Here is a 26,719-nt window from a genome sequence, read left to right on the forward strand (position 1 = left end):
AAACTGCCACTTCTCAACTTTGGGTTTTATATCTCTGTTTCATCTCCTGCAAAGGACAAGAAACGAATACTCAGCAGTTTACAAGGCAACACTCATCTTTTTTTTCTGTTTTTTTTTTTTCTGTGACTATCAAAGAATATAGCCATCAATCCACTATCCATATCTAAGACCTAAATTAAACAACAGAAAATGGCTCTAAATATACCAGGATTGGTATCTTTGAGTGTATTTTTTACGTTCACTTTAGCTGCTGGAATTTGGGCTTCGTGGAAAAGCAGAAAGAAGCAGCAGAATCAAAACCCAACTGAAATGGCCATCGTTGGAGGCAGGAATATAAATGTTTGCATTGGATTGTTTACTGCAACTGGTAAGCTTTCTTAAAGGACTTTTAACTTCTTCTTAAAACTTATTCTTCTTAAAACGCATGCACTACACAAATCTGGGGGCCGTTTTCTTTTCAAAGCAAGTTGCCTTTAATGTCAGGGCAGATTTTACCTGAGTGTGGCTTAAAAGGAGTATGGTTTCATGAATCATTTGGGGATGGATTCTTCCAAACCTCTTCACACTGAGCAGAACCTCATGTTTATGTAGATTAAATTAAAGAGCTTAATTTAGGAGTTTAGTTAAGAGCTGGAGAGTTTAATTTAAGAGTGCCTGAAGAATGTGACACTTTTCATTAAGGAAGACTTGTGGTCTTAATCTTGAACTAGTTTCTGTTATCCAGCATTTTTCTCCGGGATCAAACCAGTTGAAACAAACTGTTCCTGGCACTGAGCACTTGCTGGGAGCTACAAGGTGAAGTTTTCCCCCCTTCCCTCTCCGCTGCCCTCCTCTTCCATCTTCTCTTCTTGCTGCCTGGCATCAGCTGAAATTTGCTTTTCTGCCTTTTTTTTTTTTTTTTCTTTCAAAGGCAGCTCAGGTGATATTTGTCTGAGTAAGACACCTAAGTCCAGGCTGCAAGTTTGCTCTGCTAACTGCAGTGCCTGCTTGCATTTCCTTTCCTAGTGTCTACTTCATTCCCAGAGTAAGCAGTACTCGTGAAGGATGGCCTATCAGCCACAGCAGAATACCAAACACAATTCTCTTTGTTCTAGCAAAAGTCTTCCAGTGAGAAAAAAATGAAATGCAAGATGAGCATATTCAGATTGCCTTTAAATACCTGAACACTGAGCTTTTCTGTGAATGAATTCTTTTTGAACTCAGGAATTATTTAGATTGAGACTCTAACAGTTACCTTCCCTCAGCAGGCATGATGAGTGCTCACTCTGGGGTGAGATTTGTATCAGAAACTAGGAGTGTGATTAACTGCTTGTATAAGAAAATGGTTTACAAGGTTGCACTGTCCCACAGGACAAGATGAAGATGTGCACCACAAGATTTACCTTTGTGTCTTTCATGTTTGCAGCCACCTGGGTTGGAGGAGCATACATCAATGGCACAGCTGAAATTGTCTACCTGCCTTCCAAAGGACTGCTGTGGGTCCAAGCGCCTGTGGGGTTTGCCTTGTCCCTTCTTATTGGTAAAGAATCAGGGAACAAAACCGAATGAGTGCATTAAATTGCGTAACAGAGTGTAGAGTATTTTAAATGTGATTTTGTTCCTCCAGTTTCAAAAAAACCCAGAATAAGTATTGATGTTGCTGCTTTCCAAACAGAAACATAAGGAATCAAGGTAGCTTGGAGCTGGTGTAGAGCTTTGTCTGCTTGGAGCAATTTATGCTACAAAATTCTCATCTGATAGTTTTGGGAACCTGTGTATATGTGGATGTCACTTTTTACTGTAGTCTGTTAGTCACAAACTACTGAGAGTATCAGTATCATCTGATTTTTTCCTGTGAAATTTTTCTGTGATGAACCTTTGTGATTTTGCCACTGAAGCCTTATCTCAGGGTGAACTGGTGATGCATCCAGCTGCGTCCCACTCAACAGCTGTTCACAGTTTTGTTGAAACTGAGACCCACTGGTTTCTGGTCCAATCAAGTCTGCAGTTTCCTACATCTGTTCCAATACCCAGAAATTACTGTGCTTGCACTGAAGTTCTTGCTGAGATTGAGGTTTCTTCCAGTCCACAGTGAGTTATACCATAACTCTATGGACACTGGAAGATTAAAGCGAGAAGACCTGTGCAGACCTTTGCACAGAGATTTCTAAAGGAACAATAGCCTTTATTCTCAAGTCAGAGAAAAGAGTCCAACTGACGTGAATATGAATCAGGCTTGGAAATATACTGCCAGCATTTCTTATGTGAGCAATTCTTACTAATGAAACTGGGGAGTGCAGGTCTAATCCTGCAATCTTTACTCAGGTCAGCAGTGCCCAGACAAGCAGTTCTGTTGGCTTCGGGGTTAGGCACAATACGTACTTTTTGGTTTTAATGAGATGGCTGTATGACTGAAGACTAATATTTAGATGAGGGTGGGTGAAACTCAGCTCGGTGCACAGATTAAAACAATATAATTCTGGGAAGGGACAGTAAAGACACCTAAATGAAAATGTAACTAGAAAAGTAAGTTATATCAACATGTTGCATCACATGGACAAGGACAGAAGTTCATCTATTTTTCGCCTAATATTCAACACCTCTGACGTGTTCCATGGGAAGCATTTCAGGAGACTGTGTCTCAGGTAGGTTGGTCATTGGAGATGAAGACAGACCAAGTCTGGATAGGTGTGCTCTGAGCTAATTTCTGAATTTCTGTTACAGTCGATGGAAATGTCCTTCAAATGCTCAATGAATCAAGATTTCAACTCAGTCTTAAGTCTATAGAATCATAGGATTGTTTGAGTTGGAAGGGTCATCTAATCCATCTCCTCTTGCAGTGAACAGGGACACCTGCAGCTAGATCAGGTTGCTCAGAGCCCCGTCCAGGGATGCCCTAGAGGTTTGTGCCTGGATTCCAGCAGCCACTCCTGAGACATGTACGAGTACCAAAAGTGGAGGACCATACCTATCAGCTGTAGATGTGCCTGATGACCTAGAATCTCTCAGATAGATGAAATCCCCCATTTAAGCAACTGGATCATTTCCTGGTCTTTGCTGTATCATTCCATAGGTTCCATTGAGGATGAATTTCACACTCACTATACAAATTTGAAATATATTCAACTGCTGTAGCATTCTTACATTGTATAATATGCTCAAAATTCTATTAAAATGTAAACTCTTCTGGTAGGTGGTTTCTTCTTTGTAAATCCAATGAGATCCAAGAATTACATGACAGTGATGGATCCCCTTCAGGAAGCATACGGGAACATGATGGGAAGCTTACTTTTTATTCCTCCACTGCTCGGAGAGGTGTTCTGGTTTGCAGCTATCCTGGCATCTCTGGGTAAGTAACAATTTTGCTGTTATATTTATTGAAATTCATATGACACAAATCACAGAGTAAAGTACACATGTGGTAACTGAGTTGGACTAAACTGTGGAAAGTTGTGCTTCATGTCTCTTTTTCTGAGAGGAACAAAAATATTTCCAATTTCTGGAAAATATTCTCTTAAATGGCAGTATCCATGATATTGTAACTGAAGGTTCTGGCAATATGATTTAGTACCTTCATCTTGTCTGTGGGAGAAAAGGTGCAAGGAGTCAAACTGACTGGGCTAAGGCCATGTAGGAAGGGTACATGGGCTCCCTTGGGTCCTCACTGCATGCTTTCTGCTAGATCATGCACTCCTCCACCAACATGGTGTGCTGACTTCAAGAGAGTGATGTATCCTTATTTACTCTGTATTCTACATGTATGAAATCTCCATTAAAACATTTGACTGCTGTCCTTGTCTGCAGGAGCAACAATGAGGGTCATCTTGGATATCGGAGGCTCTTTAGCTATTACCCTCTCAGCATGCACAGTCATACTCTACACTCTACTGGGAGGCCTCTACTCTGTTGCATACACAGATGTCATCCAGTTGGTTTTCGTTACCCTCAGCCTGGCAAGTCCTGTGCATTTCTTTGTTACCAGTTTCCTAACCAAGGGACAAAATCTTTCTCTTTTCAGCATGTCTTCATGAAAATAATTTGATCAGTATTATTTCTTTATCCTCTTCAGAACAAGTCTCCTGAAAGGTCTTAAAATCCTTATGCATTTTAGACATTGCTGACACAAGCTATTGGCCTTGCTGGATGACAAGCTGCTCTCAAGTAAGGTCAGCAGAGCTCGTCCAGGACAATCTTGGCTGGAAATGAGACAGATTTGTCTACTGAAGTGATTCATATACTTGATGATGTCATGAACCAGAAACATGTAGACTTAGAGTAAGGAAAGTGGGGAAAGGAAGGCTCCAAGTCTGGGTTTAAGATTATGTAGCTTTATACTCTACACGTTAACTGGATTTCAATGTCTGAATAAATTTTCCTAGAACAAGGATCCTGAAGAAATGTTAAACTATTTCAATTTCTATCCTAGTTGGTCTGTACTCCCTTTGCCCTGATAAACTCTGCAACAGAAAGTATTTACTACACTGCAACTCATAAACATTACCAAGACCCCTGGATTGGAAAAATAGAAAAACAGTATCTTGGAAGGTGGCTGGATGACTTCTTCTACCTGGTATGGAATATTTTCTTGGACAAGTGATTCTGAGAAGTAATTATATGGGATTTTCTGTATGGAAAGCTTATGGATTCTTCCAATAGTACTAAAATGCACTGGGCAGGGGCAGGATGAGGTATAAAACTTTCTCTCAGCCATTCTGCTGAATGGACCTCAGCACACTGAATGGACCTGGAAAAGGCAGTGCTTAGCTCTGAATAGGAAAGGAGGGGTAGGAAAGCATTCTGCATCCGTGTAAAGGAATATACCTCTCGAGTAAGACCATCCAGACAACTAATTCTACTCCTGACACAAAATGAGGCACTTCCTACCACCTGATATCTTGGTTTTTCAGCCTCAATAATGTGCTTTTAACATATTTATGTAAAATTTTCTCTATCTGAGAAAATCTATTAAAACAGCTCTATTGCAGGTCATCACCATGGTGCAAAGAATGATGCCATTGGCTCCACTGCACAACTCTGCTTTTGAGCTACCAATATAGCCAGGACTGCAGTGGGTTGTTACAATCTCACTAGATTGGTAATGTGAACACACAGAAGCTTGTCTTTGCTTGGTGAGGACAGAATCTTCAGATTTCATCTGATGCAATTTGTCTGTTAAGCAAGTGAAAATAATTATTCACATTTTATTATGATTTTTTTATATAAGTTATACTCTAGTTAACTTTAGGCAGATTTTGACAAAAGTTGCATTCTTGAAAAACTTATCTTCAGCTGTCCTTCCTCTGACTCTCCTTTACCATGGCAGAGAACCTATTTCTCAACTTTCTCCACTTGCAAAAGCTTTAACCTGTTTTGATCGAAATTTCACAACCATTGCAATTAAAACAAAGGATGCCCTCAATGAGAAATATTCAGCCTCAGTGACTAAAGCTGGGCAAAGTTTATGCATTTGAAGAGAGGGTTTAATAACAGGAAAGATTATCAACCATCTGAATGAATAGATGATACCATATAGCAAGCAGGAATCCAATAATTACTGCTGTTAACATCTGAATATTTCAGGTGCTTGGGAGCATCCCATGGCAAACTTTCTTCCAAAGAGTGCTGTCTTCTGCCTCACCCAGCCAGGCAAGGTTCATCTCCTACCTCTCTGGAGTAGGATGCTTTTTAATGGCCATCCCCTCCGTGTTCATTGGGGCAGTTGCAGCATCAACAGGTAAAGCTGAACTATTTGTATCTGAATAATGAACATGTTTTTTGCCAAAGCTGTTTAAAACAAGAGACAAAAAAGCCCTGATCAAATTTCCTACTAATGCATGCCAACTGCCTAAAAACCCACTATGGGAGATGTGGCCACCAAGCTAGAAGTCTGTACCAGAAATGTAGAGCCCTAGAGACATTTAAACCACCTCCAAATCTGCCTAAAGCTATTTCATTGTGGTGAAATGATTTTTCATGCACGTTGCAGTGAGGAAAGAGGAAGGCAGAACCATAAAACATTGTATAATCAGGCTTTCCTAGAAATGTTATGCTTGCTTCTCTTAATGCCTTCTGCACATAAGACCCAATAGTGCTACTATAGATTGCTTTTGATATTCAGGAGAAAATCTGCTTGGATGAATCAAGATCAGTTCCATAAACCCACAGCCCCCACCCAGAGGAGTTCAGCCCTATGCTGACAGTGAGCAGGGTTAAATAGCAGCCAGATCACTGAATATTTATAGAAATCAACTGAAATTCATCAGTCATTAGGGACATCAGAGCAAAACTTCCTTCTCCTCTGAGAGACCTCTGATAAGTGAAGTCTAGAAGACTGATCTTCAAACATCTCATTCTTAGAAAAACATGAAACACAGCTATTTCTCCTGATGCTGCTGGTAAAAAGGAAAAACGTTGATCTAGTAAGAACTGCAGCATGCTTAGGAAATCACAAGAGATTATAAGAGAATACAACAGATGAATACAAGTCCAAAAATGCTTAGCAGGCTTCAGTCCTTAGCTCTGCTGTGATTGGTTTCTATTGAAAGAAATGTCAATGAAGGATCTGTTGTGAGTTTTTCTTCTTCTGTCTTAAAGATTGGAATCAGACAAGCTATGGTCTTCCAAGTCCACTCGAGAGAGGAGAATCTGCTATGATACTGCCATTTGTTTTACACTACCTCTGCCCAGCATACATCTCCATTGCTGGCTTGGGAGCCATCGCTGCTGCTGCAATGTCTTCTGCAGACTCAGCTCTTCTCTCTGCTGGCTCCATGTTTGCTCACAATATCTACAGAAAAAATTTGAGGAAAAAGGTACTTTGTTAAAGCATTCAGCAGCTTTGGTGTCAGGATAGATGTTTTTGTTTCGGGATAGATGCAAACTTAGTCTGCACTGCCCACAGTTAGAAGTGTCTGTCCTTCAGCTGCTCAATTGAGCTCTGGAGGCAGATTTTGAAACAGAGGTCAGGGCTATTCATAGAATCATATTATCCACAGAATGGTTTGAGATGAAAGGGACCATAAAGCCCATCCAGTTCTAATACCCTGGCACAGGTGGGGTCACCTTCTGCTAGACCAGGGTGCTCAAACCCTGAACACTTCCTTGATGGAACAAACACTGCCTTGAACACTTCCAGGGATGGGACATCTACAGCTTCTCTGGTAACCTGTGCCTTTTTTTTTAATTCAAAACCACTACCCCACTACTACTCTCCCACCTCTCCAACCTGTCCAGGTGTCCCTCTGGATGGAATCCCTTCCATACAGTATATCAACTACACTATGCAGCTTGGAGTTGTATCCTCAGCAGGGATACAAATACCCACAACAGTGAGCTTTGCTCTTCATAAGAGAACTGACAAAAAAAATTGACCAAGATATGAACAGAAATAGCATAAAATCAACCCTCAGGATTAGAGGGTGCAGCTCCATTGTGCGCTGTGGGAGCCATGATCAAAGGGGAAACCCAACGTGACTGCTGGAAGCAGTGAGGCCTGGGGTGGGACCCAGTCTAGGGCAAGGCAGTGCTGTGGTAATGTTACAGTCTCCTCTTTTACAGGCTACAGACAGAGAGGTCTTATGGGCCATGAGGACCTCCATGCTGGTGTTTGGGGCTGGGGCTGCCAGTCTGGCTTTTTACTCCAACTCTGTCTACGACCTGTGGTTCCTCAGCGGGGAGCTGGTTTATGCCCTGCTTTTTCCACAGCTGTGTTGTGCCCTCTTTGCTCCCAGCAGCAACACGTATGGTTCGGCTGCTGGTTTTTTGGTTGGACTCCTCCTGAGGCTGCTGGCAGGGGAACCTGCCCTGAAAATCCCCCCTATCATCTGCTATCCAGTCTGCTCCCTCCTGGATGGGTCCTATGTGCAGCTCTTCCCCTATAAGACATTCACCATGCTTTTCACCTTGGGAACGATCATTGCTGTTTCATATCTGGCTACAGTTTTGTTTCAGAGAAACCTTCTTCCCCGCAGATGGGATGTTTGCAATGTTCTGGGGGAAACCAGCACTCACACCCCCCTGCATCAGATGGACAAACAGACTGGTTTGCAAACAGTGCCATTGGAAGAGAATCGTGATTAAGCGTGGGACCTTGAAAGGACATGGTGCATTCAGCAATTAGAGTTTGGCACTGCTCTTCCATTTGCTTTCTTCAGTAACAAATTATTTAAAGTCCTCACGGAGTAATAAAGACGCACTCCATTCATGCAAGGAGAATGAGTGAGCTCAGAGTCTGCCATGATTAAAGGCACACAGTGATGGGGCATGATCCTGTGGTAGTGACCAAGGGGCACCCTGGGCCCAAGTGATGTTTAGGGTGTCCCTTGTTTCCCACCTGAAGGCAAGGCTACTAATCGTGCTCCAACATTTATGATGTTCTCAAGTCACGTAGTTTTCTCACCTCAAAAGAGACAAATTAATGTTTAATAGATTGAGCACAACTGAATTAAAAAAAAGAAAAAAGTGCACAAATCTGTTCCCATTGAGCAGGGTTTTAGTGTAACAGCTAGGGTTTTAGTGTAAGCTTTCTTGGAGAGGGGGATCAGATGTAAAACAGAGATTATTGAATGCCATGTAATCTCTGCAGAGTCAATCAGCAATATTAGTTCTACACTAGTCTTTGTATTATTTAGGAAGCTTTTGCATACGCTTCTCCCCAGCTGTGGTCTAAGGTTACACCGTCCATCTAATGCTACATGGTTGTGGTGAGGATGTCCCTTCTTGTATGACCTGGTCTGGCAGAGCAGATGAGCAAGGTCATGGAGCCATAGAATCACAGAATCATTCAATCATTGTATGGTTTGTGTTAGAAGGGACCTTAAAAGCTACTTAGCACCAAACTCCTGCCATGGGCTGGTTGCCCACACCAGCTCAGGCTGCCCAGGGCCTCATCAGCCTAGTCTTGAGCACCTCCAGGGATGGGGCACCACAGCTCTTTGGGCAGCTGTGCCAGAGCCTTACCACCCCCATTTAGGGGCCTAAATCCACCCATACATCCAACAGAGCTGGGAAGCTCCTCACCACCAAACCTTTGCAGAGCAGTTGAGGGAGCTGCTGTGCATGGAAACGCCTGGCATGGGAGAGAAGATGCATACTGACATATCCTCAATACCCCACAGCAGAACAGCTGGTTGTCAGCTGAGTGGAGAGGATGAAAGCAACATGCTATTTAGTGAGCTGCTTCCAGCAAACACTGTGCACATACACAATGAAAAGCAATGCTGATGCCACCATGCACTTCTGTGTCACACTCCTTGAGGATCCATGTGCTACTCCCATTAATATCAAGGCATGGTGCAGTGGCCTGGGTCAAGAACTGGCAGCCCTTTACTCTAGATACGGCTTCCTGCCCTCCACAGGGAGCACCCTTTAAAATACCTTCCCAAGTGTCATCCTCAGGAAGACAGAAATCCTGATGCTTATCAGAAAGATATCATATAACCTCGTGCTTCACCCTATTGTTGGTAGACATCTATATACAGCAGTTCTGTTTATATGCTTTGTTAAACCCAGTCCACAAGTTCATTCCTGTATATCTAGAGACTGTGTTTAATTAAAATACATGTTTAGAGAAAGGAAAAACAGCTGTTTCGAAAATTAAATGCCCCAGGCAGTTACCCACTGAAATCTTTCATGCTCTAGTGATGTGAGTGGGAGTATGTGAGGTTGTACTCAGTTAAGGGAGACACCAAAGCTATCATTACCATAGCGCCAGAAGAACTGGGCTGCTGTTAAAACACAGTTGCTATATGCTCATTCCAGCATACCCTCCTGATTTAGGAATGACCTAGTTTGGGTAACCAGACATCCATCTGTGTGGAGCAGGTGGAGCAGACCAAAACTTACAAAATGCACTTGCATAAGGGCACAGACCTGCTGTATGGCCCAGTCAAAAACATAACTCCAAATCCCTCATGCAAGGTAAGCATCCTAACCACTGACCACCCTACCCAATGGCTGTGAAGGGTAAATGACTAGATCTGGACATACCTTTTCGCCACTCAGGTTGTCCAGAGAGGTGGCAGAAGCCTCATTCCTGGAGACACTCAAGGTCAGGCTGGATGGGCACCTGATCTAATGTAGGTATCCCTGTTCACTGCAGGGGAGCTGGACTAGGTGGCCTTTAAAGGCCCCTTCCAACTCAAACAATTCTATGGTTCTATAATTCTGTGACATAGTTGAAGAGCGTCACCACCACAGTCACATCACCACTAACAGCCACATCACAGCCACAGTCACATCACCTCCTGACATCACCATAGAAAACTTGCAGTGACTTCAGATAGGAATGCCTTGGCGCTGTAGTGGGGTACCTGGCACACTCAGCACATGCTTTGCCCTTACAAAGCTCCTCTGAATTCAATACTGCTGAAATACACTCTGCTGTGTGTGGAGAGCCTGAAATGGCTAAGATACAATTACTGTAACTCTCCTGAATGCTTACCATTTTTCATCCTTATATGACTCCCTCCTCAGAACATTAAAAGGAAAACATTCATCAAGGTCAGGCAAAGTTTTGAAAGCAATTAGCTGCAAGTAAAATAAATATAAAAACAATTCCAGTCTGTACTTAATGACAAAATGCCTCGTTGTTCCAGTCCAGCACAGCCAGTGCCTTTTAGGTACTGCCAGCATAGGAGATGTTGACCCAGCGCACACGAAATCATTCCTCTCATAGGTTGATGCCTCCAGTTCATTTAAGTCTTTTTTCTTTGTCCCCTCTTTGTAAAAAAAAAATTGCCTGGGGACTGGGGGGTCCCAGTGTGCCCTTCTATTTGTGGATTTACTACCTTTGTATCCTAGATATGTCCATGACAAGATGTCTGTACAGCTCAGGTTTTCATTAACACAAATGATATATAGCTCAGTTTTCCTTTAGTTTTGCTGGGAAATGTCTTTCTTCAACACCAAACAACTTCAAGAAGAGTCAATATTTTGTTTCAGTTCTTTGGCCAAATGGACAAAGAGGACTGGGGTTCTTTGTTTTTCTTCTTAGATCAGTTTGTGTTTTTCTAATATTCTGTCGGACTCTTGAAGCAATGTAGGAACTATCTTGCCAGAGATGTCTATTTTCCTCCTTGTTGCTGCAGTTCCCCCAACCATCTATCCTGTCTGACTCTGGAGGTGCTCTGGACAGGCTGGACTCCACAAATACACTTTTAGGAACTCATTTGGTTGACTTGTCCTTTACTTTCCCAATTCTTTAGAGAGTGACAGCGTTTTAACATTTAATTCCAAGAAGGATTTGTGAGAGCTTTGAAAGAAAGCTGTGTAACACATTGAGAACGCTTATTTTACATGAGTTGAGACATTCAGAGTTGGAGGGCAGTTTTCCTGGTCTGTCTAACTCACAATTCTGAAGCACTGGAGGTCCAACATAACAGAAATCCAGCTTAGCTTGCTGCATGTCCTTGTTTACAAAAACTGTCAAAAATTGGGGAAAAAAAAGGCTGGAATGGTCTAGATCCTTAATGTGAAAATAAATGTGATAACGACTCTTCAAGGCTCAAGGTGTCATTGCAGTTTGTCCATGACAACAAATAGAAAGATTATAGAAATGGAGAAAAGAGGAAAAAACAGATTAAATTAGCAGCTGGATGGGGTTTGGGTCAGCTGCCTTAGAGGAGATTAAGAGCCTTTTGAACATTGCTTCTGCTGGACACTCTGTGGGACAGGGAAAGGATGCAAGGGACTGAAATGCTAAATGACTGTTGGAGTAGATAATCCTAGTGGTCTTTTCCAACCTCAATGATTCAGCAATTCTGTCATGATGTGAAATGCATCAGCATGGTGAAGCAGACCCAGGCATCTATGTCAATTAGTGGAGTGAATGCAATCAGACCATGGGAGATGTTAGAGCTTGCGTAGCCCACTAGAATAGCAATGGAAGACCACAGAAGCTGGAGGAACCAAATCTAGTTCAATCTCAGCGTGATCTGGAATGAACTGTTTCCAGAGTGGCAGCTGAGTTTTGGTTTGGAAGAAACTAAAAAAGATAGAGACATTTTACACAGTCTGACAGTGATAGGACAAAGGGGAAGGGTTTAAAACTAAAAGAGGGGAGCTTTAGGTTATATGTCAGAAGGAAATTCTTTACTCAGAGGTGGAGAGGACCTGGCACTGATGCCCAAAGAGTTGTGGTGCCCCATCCCTGGAGGTGCTCAAGGCCACCTTGGATGGGCCCTGGGCAGCCTGAGCTGGTGTGGGGCGACCAGCCCATGGCAGGAGTTGGAACTGGATAGGCTTTGAGGTCCCTTGCAACCCAAACCATCCTATGATTCAACGAGTCTGTGATTCTATGGTTCTAAGACTCTACGATTAATACACTACGCTCATGCAAAGACAATAATCAATGCCCTAGGACCTGGGAATGAACTGAGAGGATGAAATATTTACAGCAAGCAGACTTGGAGCAACAAACGCCAGCACCTGGGCAGTATGACAACATCTCCTGGCAGGCAGGATCCAGTGTGTTGCCTTGGGCTTCACTGACATTTTTAGACTTCATCTTCTGTGAAGCGGCTGGGCTGCTATCAAATGGCAATTTGATTAAGAAGCAAGAACAATGAAAAATCAGTGCTTTGTACATTAGGTAAATTAACAGATTAACTGAAAGGTCTTGAAATGTAATTACAAGCAGAAAATCATCATCTAGTATGTGAATCTCTAGTGAGGTTGATTCTTGGCACTATCCTATTGAACTGCATTTATTGATGGCTGAGTAGGCAATGAAATGCAGTCCTCATCCTGTCCTCAGCCGGGCAAACAAATGTGATGCACTTCAGTATGGGCTAATGGACAATCTAAAACAGATGACTAGAGTCAGATCAGGCGAATCGAAGCCCAATACTCAGTACAAATATTTGCTGAAAGAAGCCTTGAGTGATGCAATGAAATGTAGCGTTGAAAGTTATTTGAATCACAACAAGAGCATGTTCCTGTTGCTTTGGTAACATCTCTTCTCTCACAGATAGGGCTTATGGAAAGATCACAGAATCCAAGAATGGTTGATATTGGAAAGTTAAAACTAAACAAATTCAGAATACGGACAAGGGTCAGCTTTGTAAACTGTAAGGTCCATTAAATGTTATAAATGTTAGAGCAATTTGCAAAGGATTGAGATGGATTCCTCATCACTGAAAATGCTACAGTGTAATGGGAAGCTTTTCTGAAAGTTGTGCTCTGTTTTACATGGAAGTTTATTCAGGAGAGATCTGAATGTGATGTCCAGCCCCAAAATCAGATCAGCGAACACCAGTGATGCATTCTGTTCACTCTCAATACCTAGTTACTAAGTCCAAGTGTAAGGAGCATCTTAACATAGAATCATAAAATGCTTTAGGTAAGAGGGGACCTCAAAGTTGCTTGTAAAGCATGTATAATGTCTGAGAGCCCTTATCTAAGTGTGGTCTATGCCAGGACAATAAAACACTCATGTAGAAAAGACTGTTTACTGTCAACAAGTGATACCAAAACTCACTCAGACAATCCTGCAGGCTGAGTCAGTATGGGAAAGGACCCACCATACTCTCTAGGAGCTGAATGTCACCATAGTCAGCCCTCCTCTGCCCTGCATGACTTGGAGAATTGGGTTGGTTTGGAATTTGGAAGGTTCAGGAGGTGATGTACAGTAGAGGCTGCACTCACTGCTGCCCCTGCTCTGCTGTTGTAGGTGAGAGAGCACTTAAGTCAAGTCTGTGAAGTTTTATTTGGACCACAACACTCATCATACCCCCCTGGTGTGAGTGGCAGGCAGGGATTTTGTCACTGGTCAAAACTGAAGAGTCTCTTATTCTTCAAATAGGTTTTGAGAAAGTACTAAAAAGTCAGGATGACTTAAGACTCTTTTCTCTTAAAGCTTGCAGCTCTGTCATGTCCTGTGAGGTGTGCCCTGTTGTGCAGTGTCAACGTTCTCACCTCCTCACTAAATGTTTTAGGGACAGATTTCTTCCAGCTCTCCATTCGCACACCTCAGATGCAGAGGCTTTGATAATTTACTCTCTAGCACCACCTAAACGCAGCTCCGAGTAACAGAAACCAGCTCTCCTTTTACGGAACCCAAACGAAGCCCTGCCAGTGTCCTCACCAGGAGGCACAGGTTGCCACCATGAGCCATCTCCTGCCACTTGCTGGATAGAAGTGTACCTCCCAAAGTCTTTGAGGTCCCTTCCAACCCAAGCCATTCTACGATCCTTTGCCTGCAGTCCCTCCCTGCTTACCATGCACCATGTGCCTCTGTTGGGAGGTCCACTGCTGACTGCGATGGTTTGCATGACCTTCACCAAGCACACCACACTCCTACAAATTAGAGGCAAAAAATAAATGAAATTTTTACCTCTGGAATGTTCATGGCAGTCCTTAAGTTCTTCCCACACACACAGGCTGAGATGGGGAGCTGGGGCCACAGCTCTAATTGCTGTTGTGATATTCATGATGCTCCATGAGGAATCCACCCCTTGTGCATGTACAAGGGTCTGAGCTGGGGCTGCCCTGGGTTACCCACACTTGCTGCCACAGCAGACACCATAATTACACCAGTATACTCAATCACATCATTATTCAAAAGACCACATGCCTAAAATGCTTCAGCGGTCATTCTGCAGGGCTGGATGGATTTGATTTGATTCACTTTGGTGCTGCTCATTCCCAGCTTTTCCCACATGCCCAGACAAGGGTAGTGAGGCCAGGAGCACTGAGCACAGCTGGCTGGGGGGCACGTGGCTCAGAACTTCTGCAAGCTCAGAGAGCTAAAACAGAATGATAGACTCACAGAGGTGTAGAATGGCTTGGGTTGGAAGGGACCTCAAAGATCACCAAGTTCCAACCTCATCATAAAACAGGTGGAAAAAGGCTTCCGCTTTTGGCAGCTTGGTTAGACCAAGTGAGGACACGGCTGTGCTGACAGAGCAGGTCACAGGACATCCTTTGCACCAAGTGAAATGAAATGGAGAGTTGTCAGGTGATCTGCATAAAAATACCTACTGCGATATTTAAATGGTCTGTTTAATCTAGACTTAGTTTAATCATGTTTAATTATTGCCTTGCTTAATTATAACTCCAGCTTAATTCTTTTTAATTTCTCACCAAATCTGTGCGTATCACTCCTCTGGCATCTCAGGACAGTGACCAAATTAGACAAGGGCAATAGGCCTAATCTCTTGAGACATCCCAGGGTTTGTGATGACAAAGTGCCGGTGTGGTAATGAAGAGGAGAAAACCAAAGCTTGCAGGGAAAGGAGGGAAAGTTGAAGAGTCCATCTTTTTTTTAAGATTGTTTTCCTTTTGCATGCAGTGGATAGATGTGCCATTCCTATAGCTGAAAATATTTACACTCCTGATAGTGAATAATACAAAATCACAGAATAGAATCATAGAAGGTTGGAAAAGACCTTAAGACCATCCAGTCCAACTGTTCACTATCACCAATATTCCCCACTAAACCACATCTCCAAGTACTACATCTACCCTATCCTTAAACACCTCCAGGGATGGTGACTCTACCACCTCCCTGGGCAGCCTGTGCCAATGCCTCACCACCCTTATTGTCAAAACTTTCCCTTATATCCAGTCTAAATATCTTCGAAAACGATTTGACGATTCTTACATGTGACAAAAGCTGCTTTTGTATCTTTATTTGTGTGGTACCACACTAATTAGGCTCTTTTCTAGATAACACATAGTAACCTCAGACCTCAGATACTGATTTCATGTGAAGGATTATATGATTACTGACCTTCTGGTATCATGGCCAAACCAGAACATAAATATTGTTATTTTATCACAAACATATTGTTATTTTCCTGGTATTATCTTGTCTTCATTTTCTGTTTCTTGTGGGGCTAACATTCCACAATAAATGAAATCCAGTTGTTCCTTTCCATCCCACCTCCCCAAAAGTGTCCACACTTGCTCTGCATTTCCCATTTGGTGGGTGAGAGCCTTGCTGTTGAATGAAAATCAAGATAAAAAAGAGAGCACAACCTGCTTGTGGGATTTTGGAGCCTAGCCCAGGGGAAAGAATCATGAACTTAATCACTACAAAGGAATCAAATTCTTGAACAGCTTTAGATGAATCAAACAAGATTTTGAAATATTTACCAACTATTAATCTTGATGATGCCTTATACTGCTTTAATTTATAGCGCTGGGCTATAAAATTTGAGAAACAAACCTCCAAATGGCACATATACATCTCTCTGGGTGAGATGGTGTGCCTGTGTCACCAGATGCCCACCAACTACATCAGTCTGGGTATCCCATCCCAGCAGCTTTGGTAAAAGTGATGCAGAGATGCAGCCATTAGCTTCCTTCAGCATCTGGGAGCACCCTGATGGCAGATCACAGAATCATAAAATCTTTAAAGTAGGAAAAAACCTCTAAGATCATCAAGTCAAACCATCAACCCATCCCCACAGTGCCCACTGAACCATGTCCCTCAGTGTCACATCTCCATCTCTCCTGATGTCCTCCGGGTAACTGGAGCTGCAGTGCCCATGTCTGTGCTGGGGACTAAAAGCAGGAGGAGAGAGTGCCAGCTCCTCAATACAAGCAAGAATCTCTTCTAATTTAGCAGGGTGTGGGTATGTTTTTAAGGTCAAACCTGCCTTGGCTGGTTCAGTGGCTGCTTCTTGGGGTGAAGCTGTTTCTCCTGGCATGGTTTGTAGGGTACAAATCACATCTCACTTTTAAGGTTTTTGTCCCAGTGTCTTAGACATCGTCTGCAGGTGTGTGCAGTGTGCATGATGAGTTGGACCAAGAAGAGGGAAGGAAGATCACAAGGGTACTCAGTGGCACTGCAATCACCTGGACATCCCTACTTGAAGTACTTTGATTTGATAAATGTTATTTCCAAATGGGAAAGCATCTGTGCTTCCTCACATATTCATTCCTATGTCATTCAAAGGTGAAATTCACTTTGTTTCTTCTTTTCCTCTATTTTCCTCCCAAATCCTCAGACCTCAAACCACAGAGAGACTCAGCTCAGATAGCTCAAATAACAGAGGAATGCTGACAGACCAGCACTGCCCTGAGCCTCTCCTATTGCAGCTATTGATTCATCCAGGGTGAGAGAAGGGCTTTTTGTGCCACACGTCTGCCAAAACAGTGAACAGACAAAAAGAAAACGTTTAGACATAATGAAGATTTGGTCATTTTCTACTTTGAAGGGCTTTTTTCATCTTCTGTGGAAGGGAGGAACATTTTTTAAGACTGAAATCTCACCATCCTCTCAATGAATGTCCTTTCCACTTCCAAAAGGATGGAATAAGGCAAGCCTGGATCACTGACAGTATATGGAGGAGGAAGCTGCAGGAAGCTGCCTCTTTCCCTTATTTCTCTGGCACACGGCTTAGTTGCTGGCCCAGACCTCCCCACCAACTGCATCTACCAAAAGCATCTTAAAGAAACATGGAGCTGACCTTCTGACCCTGCAGATGCAGTGTCATCCAATCCATGGTGACGTTTCTTATCTGAATTTTCTCTGGTGGTGAAATTGCCTCTTACATAAGGTTAGAACTGCTGTGCACTTCTAACACTGGGGAATTTATTTTTTTGTTTTCATTAGCAAAAGGCAAGGTCAGGCCTTTGTCTTCTGTCCAAAAACACATCAAAGGCGAAGGATGAGTAAAAAAACACAACAACAACAACAACAACAACAAAACCTCTGTTAAAGCATTTCAGAGTACTCATGCAGCATATTAGAGAGTGAAAAGAGCTTCCTGGCTCCTATCTGACTGTTGTTGCAGTTGTTAATGTGGTTTTGTTCCATTATTAATGACAGCAGCAGAAAAAATCAGACCTTGAAGACAAACTTGAGAGACTCTCAGAGAGCAAAGCGGAGAGGAGAACCCTTAAAGCAGGAGGAATAAGTGAAGGGAAGGAGGAAATAAAATAAATACTGGAGTTAATCATGCAGCAATAAAGCTCTCCAGGTGTCTCTGGTGCTGTATGGATGGTGAAACGAATCTTTCACAAAGTCTATAAATCATTCCCAGAGCTGGCTGCTTTAAGGGCACTTTGTAATTAAACATGGAAAAACTGCTTACTTACAGCCTGCGCTTTATTGTTTGATATGCTTGTGCTCTCTAGAACTGCTGCTTGGAAAAGTGATTAAATTACGCCCAGAAGAGCAGCACTAATGGATGAAACCTCCATAACCCAGAGCAGTGTATCATTCCTCCATTTGAATGCAGCAGGACAGGATTTCAATAAAAAGCTTAGTTAGGAAAATGCATGATGAATATGCCGAGCTAAGTAATCTCAGCATTAATGACCCACTTTACAGCTTTCCTGTAAGGTTTCTCTGGTTTAGCTGCCACATCTGCTAGAGCTCTCCTATTGCATTTTGGATGCTGGGGGTGACTGGGGCTACTGATCACCTGGGATTGCCACAACTCAGGCATTAAGGTTAGATTAGGTTAAACTAGGTTAAATGAGGTTAGATTATTTTAGATATGTTGGATGTTAATAAAAAACATTATATGAACTCCTTGAAGTCAAACAGTTTGTGCCAGGGGCCACAAACCACTGTGTTCAGACATTGCTGAGGGCATGGATGGCCTTTCTAAAGCCATTAGAGCCCTTAAGTGATGCTTCTCATGCAGTAAACTCACAGAACTATAGAAAGGTTTCAGTTGAAAGGGACCTCAAAGCCCACCCAGCCCCAACCCCTGCCATGGGCTGGTTGCCCCCAACCAGCTCAGCTGCCCAGGGCCCATCCAACCTGGCCTTGAGCACCTCCAGGGATGGGGCACCACAGCTCTATGAGAAGCAGTGCCAGGCTTCACCACCTTCTGAGTACAGAATTTCTTCATAGCATCAAACCTAAGCTTCTCTTCTTTTAGTTTAAAGCGATTCCCTCTTGTCCTATCACTATAAAAAGTTGTTCTCTTTTCTGCTTGTAAGCTCCCTTCAAGTACTGGAAGGTCACAATGAAGTCTCCCCAGAGCCCTCTCTTCTCCAGACCGAACAAGCCCAACTCCCTCAGCCTTTCTTCACAGGAGGGGTGCTCCAGCTCAACCCCCTGCTATTTAGGAAAGCAGATTGGGATTCAGCCTGTAGGTGGGCACACATCAGACTGGCCCACACCAGGCACTGCAGAGCTCCTCAAGCCATCCAGCTCACAGGGATGAGGGACACTGAGACAGAAGGTGAAAACTCCACACACATGGTTTGCTGTAGAAGTTGGCACTTGTAATGACTTTTCAGGTAGTAAATCCTGTGAGCTGCTGAGCTGAATCTTGAGAAACTCTACAAGGAATTGGGGCAGGAGCAACCAGGCTGAGTTTCCTCCTTGACCCATGTCCCCAGCAGCAGCCCTATGGCCTGGAATCTGATTAAATACTTCCTTAATACTGACTTTTTTCTCGTATACTGCAGGGTGTTTCTTGAGGCACAAGTTTGGTTGGTTGGTTTTGGTTGGATGTTTTTTCTTACTTCAATGTTCAATAATTTTCCCTCTAAAAAGAAGGAATAAAAATGTCTTTGCTGTTAATCATTGATGCTGAAAACAATTACCCATTTCTTATCCCAAGACTGAACACTTGCTGTATGCTGCAAAGCCAAAACTTCCACTATCTGGGAAGCACTTGTGATCTGGATTTCAATTTCATGGCTGCCACCTGTCATCAATAGAGCAGATTAAATCAATGGAATCAGTGTGATACATTTCAAATTACTCACAGTTAAATCCATTTTATATGAGCTCTTGCCCCATATGTTACGCTGCCAAAACAGGTCATTGAGCCAAGAGCCCAAAAACAATTTAATAAAGGCTCAAAGAAATGAATAGGGATAATGGCATAAAGTTACATCGCCATGAGACCTTCAATGCTTTGAGGAATAAAACTGCCATGAAGAGATGGGGTCAGGAAGAAATTTGCCACTGGGGCTCTCCTGAGGGAAGGACCCCATTGTTTTTTGCTGTAATATCATTTTCAGCACAAGCACAATGCTGGCTTGATCGAGAGAAGGGGAAATCACAGGAGCAGCTCACACAGATGTGGTGAATTTTGTGGGCTCTGTGCAGAGGATGTGGACTCTCGGACACGCCAGCACCATGGTTGTGCAGGATGCAAAACTTGTGCAGAGCTCTCACTGACCTCTCTTGCTCTTGTACCCTCACCTGACATCCCTTTCTTGAGCTCTCAGGGATGTACCAGGTGTCAGGCAAGCTGGAGAATTTACTGCATTGTGATTAAAAGCTGAGCCCTGGAGTTCATGGAGGTTGCATCCTCTCTAGTCAAGGGCTGAGCTAAGAGCTTGAGGGCTCACTTCTCACCTCCGCTTTGTTGCCTCCTGTACTGGGGCTGTGCTCCTGCAGGAGCTGTCTGTGGCCCCTGCATGAGTCAGGGGATGAATATGGCATCTGGTAGTGACCATTTCTAAGCAAGGATCCATTCTCAGGAGTGGGGCACTTGCATGTTTTTCAATCCTGTTTCTCCTACCTCTTACTGTCCTAGCTTTTCTGAAGGGACGACCAGCATTTCTGGGGGCTTCTTCCAGAAGGTGAGAGGGAGACTCAGTACTTACGCTGGACATGGAGTGACGGGAACAGACACATTTTCCAGTACGGTCATCTGAGATGGTGACTGCCCCCTTGGGACAGAGGTGCTCTCTCTCATCTTTATCCATGTGAGACTGTTCAAAGAATCACAGAATGGCTGAGGCTGGGGGGCTCCCCAACTCCATCTGCTCCAACCCCTGCTCAGCAGGGACACCCAGAGCAGGGTGCCCAGGGCTGTGTCCAGGTGGCTTTGGGAGATCTCCAAGGAGGAGATCCCACAGCCTTTGTGTAACCTGTGGCACTGCTCCATCACCTGCACAGCACAGAGGTGCTTCGGGTGGTCAGAGGGAACTTCCTGTGTGCCAGTTTGTGCCCACCGCCTCCTGTCCTGGCACTGGGCACCCCTGACAAGAGCCTATCCATAAGTACCACCCCTCGGGTACTTATGGACATTAATGAGATCCCCCTGAGCCTCCTCATCTCCAAGCTGAACGGTCCCAGCTCTCAGCCTTAGACAAAAGGTTTCAATTTTGGGTGACTCTGTGTAGAGCCAGCCGGACTCGACCATCCTTGTGGGTCATTAAGGTCGGAAAAGACCTCCAAGATCACCACGTCCAACCCCAGCCCGCCCCACCGTACCCGCGTCCCTCAGCGCCACATCTCCACGGTTCCCGAACACCTCCAGGGACGGTGACTCCACCCCCCCTCCCTGAGCAGCCCGTGCCAGCGCCTCACCACCCTCGCTGAGAAGAAATGCTTCCTAATACCCACCTCGAGTCTCCCTAGCGCAACTTAAGGCCATTCCCTCTCGTCCTATCGCTGTTACGTGCGAGCAGAGCCGACCCCCACCCGGCCACAACCTCCCCTTTCAGCTCGGGCTCTGCCACGCGGTTCCCTTGGCGGCCAATTGCATCCCGCGATCGTATCGGGGCAGCGAGGAGAGGCGCGGGCAAGGCTCAGCGGGGAGGAAGAGGAGGGAGAGCGGCGAGGAAGAGGCCTGCAGCCCGTTCTCGCGGGCCCCGCCCGGCGAGGTCAATGCCGGCGCCGCGGCCGCTCTCCAATGAGATCTCTGCGGGGCTGTCGGAGACGCGGTGCCATCGTGGGGACCGTCACCCTCTGCCTGGCGGCCGGCTGGGCTCTGCAGAGTAAGTGTGCCCGCTCCCCTTCCTTCCTCCTGCACGCACCCGCCACCCTTGGCCGCGCCTGGCCGCTTGCGGGCGCTGGGTGCGATGTTTGCTCTGCGGGCTGCTGCGCTTCTCTTGGATCCAACCGGCAGGACCGCGTGTCACAAATATTTGTCGGTGTTTAGATCTTGCGGTGCTGCGTTTGGCTCCGTGGGCTGCATGGGGAGCTCACGTATTTGCAGATAGTTCAGTGGAAGGGTGTCTCTTTTTAACATTTACCTTGCAGTCATATATTCAAAAGAACTGCCTTTATCACAGCATTAGAAGGCACTGCAGAGAGACTGTCAGCTCAGCTCTAGTCAGAAACAGAGCAAAAGGCCTTTAAATAAACGCGGGGAACTGAAAACAATGAGAGCAATTTGCAGTGGTTACCAGAAGTTCCGTCTGTTTATCTCACTGTCACAAAGCCCTTTCCCTGGGTCTGCTCTGTCTCTGGTGAAGGCACAGCCTGCCCGAGAACGCCGCGGTGCTGTGGGAGGGCACGGTGAGCATGTGTGAGCATGGTGAGAACCCGCAGAGGGAGAATCCCAGCGGTCGTGTCTTGGGAAGAGCTGAGGTCCCACCGCTGTTCCCAGCTCAGCAGCAGCAGTCAGGCCACTGCTACTGAGGGTGGGTGAGCTGAACCAGGAAAAGGCCGCCCCTGTGCTTTATCTGCCTTCGGTCTGGTTTGATTTCTGCAGGCAGGAAACCCAGTTTGAGCCTCTCGCCAAGTATCACTAACGTGCCATTAGCTCAAAAACTACGTGTGCCCATTGAAACTCAAATGTTTGGTGTTCTTCCAAATCCTCATGCAGGAAAACCCTCATGCAAGTAGGGTTATTGCAGTTAAACATTAAACAAAATGATCCATTCTGTTTAGCAGTTATGAGCAGCTCCATAATCACATTAGTGGGAAGTGTGTGATAATTATTCTTTCGTATACATTTTTGCCTAGAAGTTGGTGCAAAACAGCAACAAGGTCCCTCTGATGATATGTGATTTATCTGCACTGGCAGATAGCTGACTGTCCTGACGTAGCTGTTCTCTCAAACACTGCTAACATACTATTTCTGATTTAAAGCCTACATGACATCTCCAGCAGCCTGCTGTGTCCCTCTCATTATGCAAACACGATGAAGTCCTTGCCAAATCTTCATGTATTTAAGCTTGCTACAGTCCTTGCTTTGTGGGGATGATTAGTTGATATAATAGCTTACTTTGGCCGTGGCAACTAAGATTTCCATTTTAAACCTAGAACTACTTCAAAGGCAAGCCAGTTACTGATGAACACAAAAGCATTACTCTTGATCCACAGCATGAGGTAAATAAAGCAGGTTTTGTATTTCTTCAGAATGTTTGTTGTCATTTTAGTGGGGGATTAGGTTGACTTGGTCTGTCTGAGGTCCCTATAAACTGGAACGTTGTAATTGACTTTGGAAATCATAAATGCCATCCCTGTTTTGTTTGTTTGTTAAATGCTTGGCAATTGAGTTGTAAATACATCACTGTGAAACGTACCGACTTCAGGGACATAGGAGAGATGGAGCTTTGGACTGTTCATGAAAGACAGTTCATTTACCTCTGAGGAGGTGGTGGGTTACAGGGCCTTGAGAGCTTATGAAGAAAGTGCAGCACCTACTTTTCCCATACATGATAAAATACATTAAGGATGAGGTTTATGAGAACATGATGTGATTTCCATTTCTCCATTTGAGGTAATCAAAAGACCAGAGCTTCACACTTCCTTCTCAGAAAGACCCTTCCAAACTGGTTCCTCGAAACACTGAAACACAAGCTGTTACTTGTCCTATAAGATACAAACATTTCTCCTGACAACAACCAAACAAAAATACGTATTTAGTCTTAAGTTAGATACGTGTATTCCTACTGCGGTCAACAGAGAGAGAAACTCCTGTCCTGAAGTCACTAAGATAAGATGAATTGCCCTCCCAAGAGGTCCCACCCTGCCCAGGATACTCAACTGCTGCATCCCTCCTGCACTCATTGCCCCCTTTGTCTTTCAGCTCCTGGAGGAGTGTCATTAATTGTCCCACAGCCCAACATCAACGCAACGGTGGCACAAAATATCCTCCTCTCTGTTGAGTACTCCTGTAGAGGCATTGCCACTGTGGAGTGGAAACATGTGTCGAGCTGGGGCACCACCAAAATTGTGGAGTGGAAAAGTGGGAATTACATCAACATATCCAGCGCCTATAAGGACAGAGTGACTACTTTTGAAAATGGTTCTATACAGCTTCTGAACGTGGGCATGAGAGATGCTGGCTACTATTTTATCACAGTCACAGAGGAGTATGGAACCAACACCTATGGCACCATCATACTCAATGTTTATGGTATGAAACTCATGGGAGTTCTTAGCCTTACCCTGTGTTTAAACCCTAACCCGCTCATAAGCATTTTCATAACATCACGCATTTCTGCCCTCTTTGCAGAGATTATCTATGAAGATTTACATTTCGTAGTGGTTCTCTTTGTATTTCTTGCTGCAGTATCTGCCATTTTGATCTGCTTCATGTGGCTGTGTAACAAATCCCTCTACCTGTTCCAGAAGAAGACACATAAGCTAACAGGTATCTAAGAATGCAGCCAAGATACATGTTTTTCCAATCTGAGAAATTTGAGAAACTCACTCATGGTTTGAGCTGTAAAGGTGTGAAGCGGTGACATAGAAAAACGAAATTGGAAGGGCTTGGCTGAGTCATCCTGTTTAACTCTTTACTAACACAGGCAACTGAATAATAGGTATTTAATTGAAAAAGATCCACAGGACATCTACCTTATATTTTATATCAGAAACCAGAGAACAGTTCCCTACATCGTTAGCTGCCGCTGTTTTTTCACAGTGGACACACAGCTCATGAGCTTCTGTAGCTACTGAAAATGTTCTTGCCATGCCAGAATACAGAGTTTGGGTAAAGCCTCTCCTTCCTCCAGTTAAAGCCAATTTTCCTATGCAGCAAGAGTTCTTCAGAGTCTGAATTCAGTGCACTCCTTGGCAGACTTCAAGAATACTACAGTTCTGGAGACTTGTTCTGTCACCATCCAGAACAGGATCCAATGACTTATGTCTCAGTCCACCTTAGGAGAGCCCTCCTTTGGAAGTCATGGAGCCCTGTGGACTTTGTTTCACTTTTCATAGTGCTTTTTGTCTTGTACTCGACAACTGCTGTCACATTCAGGGTTTTGAGGGACTTATTATGTGGTCAGATATTTTGAAAAGATGTACTTAAAACCAAATTCTAGATGAGTAAACTGTAGTTAATATTAAAAATGTCTCAGCTATTAACATGGAGTTGTTAAATTTGCAATGCTGACTTCCCATCCATTTGCCAATCAATAATTTCATCCTTTCATTTGCAGCAAGTACAACTGAAGAAATTGAATTGGAAACCATTGAGTGTTAGCCAAGGACTGTCTCATAACAAAAATAACAACTCTACCTCAGGAGAAAGTATTGGCAAGAAAAGCCAGAAGGAACCTAAAAGGTAAAGTATTTGTGACTACCCTAAAAAATTCCTGACTTGCAGAGCTAATACAGGACCTGAAATCAGCAGTGTCTGATGGAGTTGTTTTGACCTGTTACGATTTCAGCTCTGCTAGTCAGACGACGTGTTCATGGATGAGCACAAACACATTTTTGTGGCTAACTAATAAAATCCACAGCCTCTGCCACTTCTAAAAACAACCAACCAATAATATCTACCTGTAAGAAAATGATGGTGTTCCTGAAGGACACTTGCATTTTGGCTACAGCAAGTCCCCTGTTATACACAGAATAGCCATTAGGATCACTCTACATAATAAATTTAGTGTCTAATTACAATATTACATTAAAAAATTAACTGCAAGGGTTGAATCCTGTTTATTATGCATGTGCTGCTACTTTCAGTCATAAGGAATTTCCCAAAGCTCTGAACATAAGCTGTAATTCTCTCTGAGACAAAACTGACATTGAAATAATGCCAAGATGGTCAAAGTTCCTCTGCTTATGCTTGCAGTTGTTTACACTGCCCAGGGACATGAACACACATTTTATGACATTACTAGGAAAGGCTGTCAAACAAGGAACTGTGCACAGGCACTGAAGATGATGCTGTCTGAAATGATTGGAGGATATAAAACTGACCCCACATCAGTAGAGTGGCAGAACATTGAAAATGTAAGAGACCAATGGCTAGTCTGTGTCTACAGATACCGCATGGCTTTTTGAGCTTAACTGCTGCTACTGCCTCTTCCACACTTCAGCTCACTTGCTTCATAAAGCTTTTACGAGTCATAGAATCATAGAATTGTTTGAGTTGGAAGGGACCTTTCAAGGCCATCTGGTCCAACCCTCCTGCAGTGAGCCGGGACATCTGCAGCTTAATAAGGCGCTCATAGCCCCATCCAGTCTGACTTTGAGTGTCTCCAGGCTTGGGTCATCCACCACCTCTCTCGGGTGATAGTTTCCCTCTTCTCAAGGACAGCTGTGCTCAGCAGCTGAGATACCACAGGTTTGATCCATGAAAACAAAGAATTTCCTATCAAGTGCATAACAGTGCAGATAGAAGCCACAAAGGCTTTTTCCAAAGCGTTTGGAACACAACATTTCTGAAAAACCAGCCCCAGACTGAACTGGCCATTTGCGGCGCAAAGGGCCTTACACCCACTCATTAATTCAGGTGTTAGACTCAGCTGGCTGCTCCTTCCTGCATCCAGGAAGTAAGAAACTGAAAAATAAATGAAAATCCCAGATAAAACACAGCTCAACGAAGAAGCAGTTTGTTCCAGTTCTTCACACTAAGTATGCATTGCCAGTCCTCTGCATGTCTGAGTGAATTTAACCTAAGTGACACAGAAGCTGAAAGTGTTCCTTTAACTTCTTTAAGTTTGAAGTACTCTGAAAGGTATTCATATAGCATATAGAATACTTTTATTTCTGCATACCTATTTCCATTTATTACTTTTAATTCCCAAATCTTAGAACTTAAACAATGTGAATAGGCTTTGTATCTAGAGTTGCTTAGAAAATATGGTAAGTGCAGCTGACATTTAAAACCATTTCTTGCCTACAAAT

At 43.9% G+C, this 26,719-nt stretch overlaps 2 protein-coding genes and 1 long non-coding RNA gene across 3 annotated transcripts in view; 2 read left to right on the top strand and 1 right to left on the bottom strand.

Annotated features, from left to right (window-relative positions):
• LOC100548429 (high affinity choline transporter 1-like) lies at nucleotides 1-8,304 on the top strand. The gene is made up of 8 exons (XM_003203514.4): nucleotides 1-367; nucleotides 1,406-1,519; nucleotides 3,173-3,328; nucleotides 3,784-3,932; nucleotides 4,406-4,549; nucleotides 5,560-5,713; nucleotides 6,574-6,791; nucleotides 7,537-8,304. The coding sequence occupies exons 1-8, from the start codon at nucleotides 190-192 to the stop codon at nucleotides 8,056-8,058; spliced, it is 1,635 nt and encodes a 544-aa protein (XP_003203562.1). The 5' UTR covers nucleotides 1-189; the 3' UTR covers nucleotides 8,059-8,304.
• LOC104909374 lies at nucleotides 6,682-21,339 on the bottom strand. Its single transcript, XR_004158655.1, has 3 exons — nucleotides 21,251-21,339; nucleotides 20,506-20,613; nucleotides 6,682-6,766 (listed from the first exon to the last, which is right to left on the bottom strand). It is a non-coding gene; the product is annotated as an uncharacterized LOC104909374 (long non-coding RNA).
• VSTM5 (V-set and transmembrane domain containing 5) overlaps nucleotides 21,202-26,719 on the top strand; it is an 11,707-nt gene continuing 6,189 nt past the window's right edge. The window contains exons 1-4 of the mRNA XM_010706105.3: nucleotides 21,202-21,624; nucleotides 23,667-23,996; nucleotides 24,096-24,233; nucleotides 25,024-25,148. Coding sequence (XP_010704407.1) covers nucleotides 21,540-21,624; nucleotides 23,667-23,996; nucleotides 24,096-24,233; nucleotides 25,024-25,067 — 597 coding nt within the window. The 5' untranslated portion in view covers nucleotides 21,202-21,539 and the 3' untranslated portion in view covers nucleotides 25,068-25,148. The remainder of the gene's footprint in view (nucleotides 21,625-23,666; nucleotides 23,997-24,095; nucleotides 24,234-25,023; nucleotides 25,149-26,719) is intronic.

The sequence above is a fragment of the Meleagris gallopavo genome, chromosome 1, assembly GCF_000146605.3.
Source record: "Meleagris gallopavo isolate NT-WF06-2002-E0010 breed Aviagen turkey brand Nicholas breeding stock chromosome 1, Turkey_5.1, whole genome shotgun sequence".
NCBI classification, from domain to species: domain Eukaryota; kingdom Metazoa; phylum Chordata; class Aves; order Galliformes; family Phasianidae; genus Meleagris; species Meleagris gallopavo.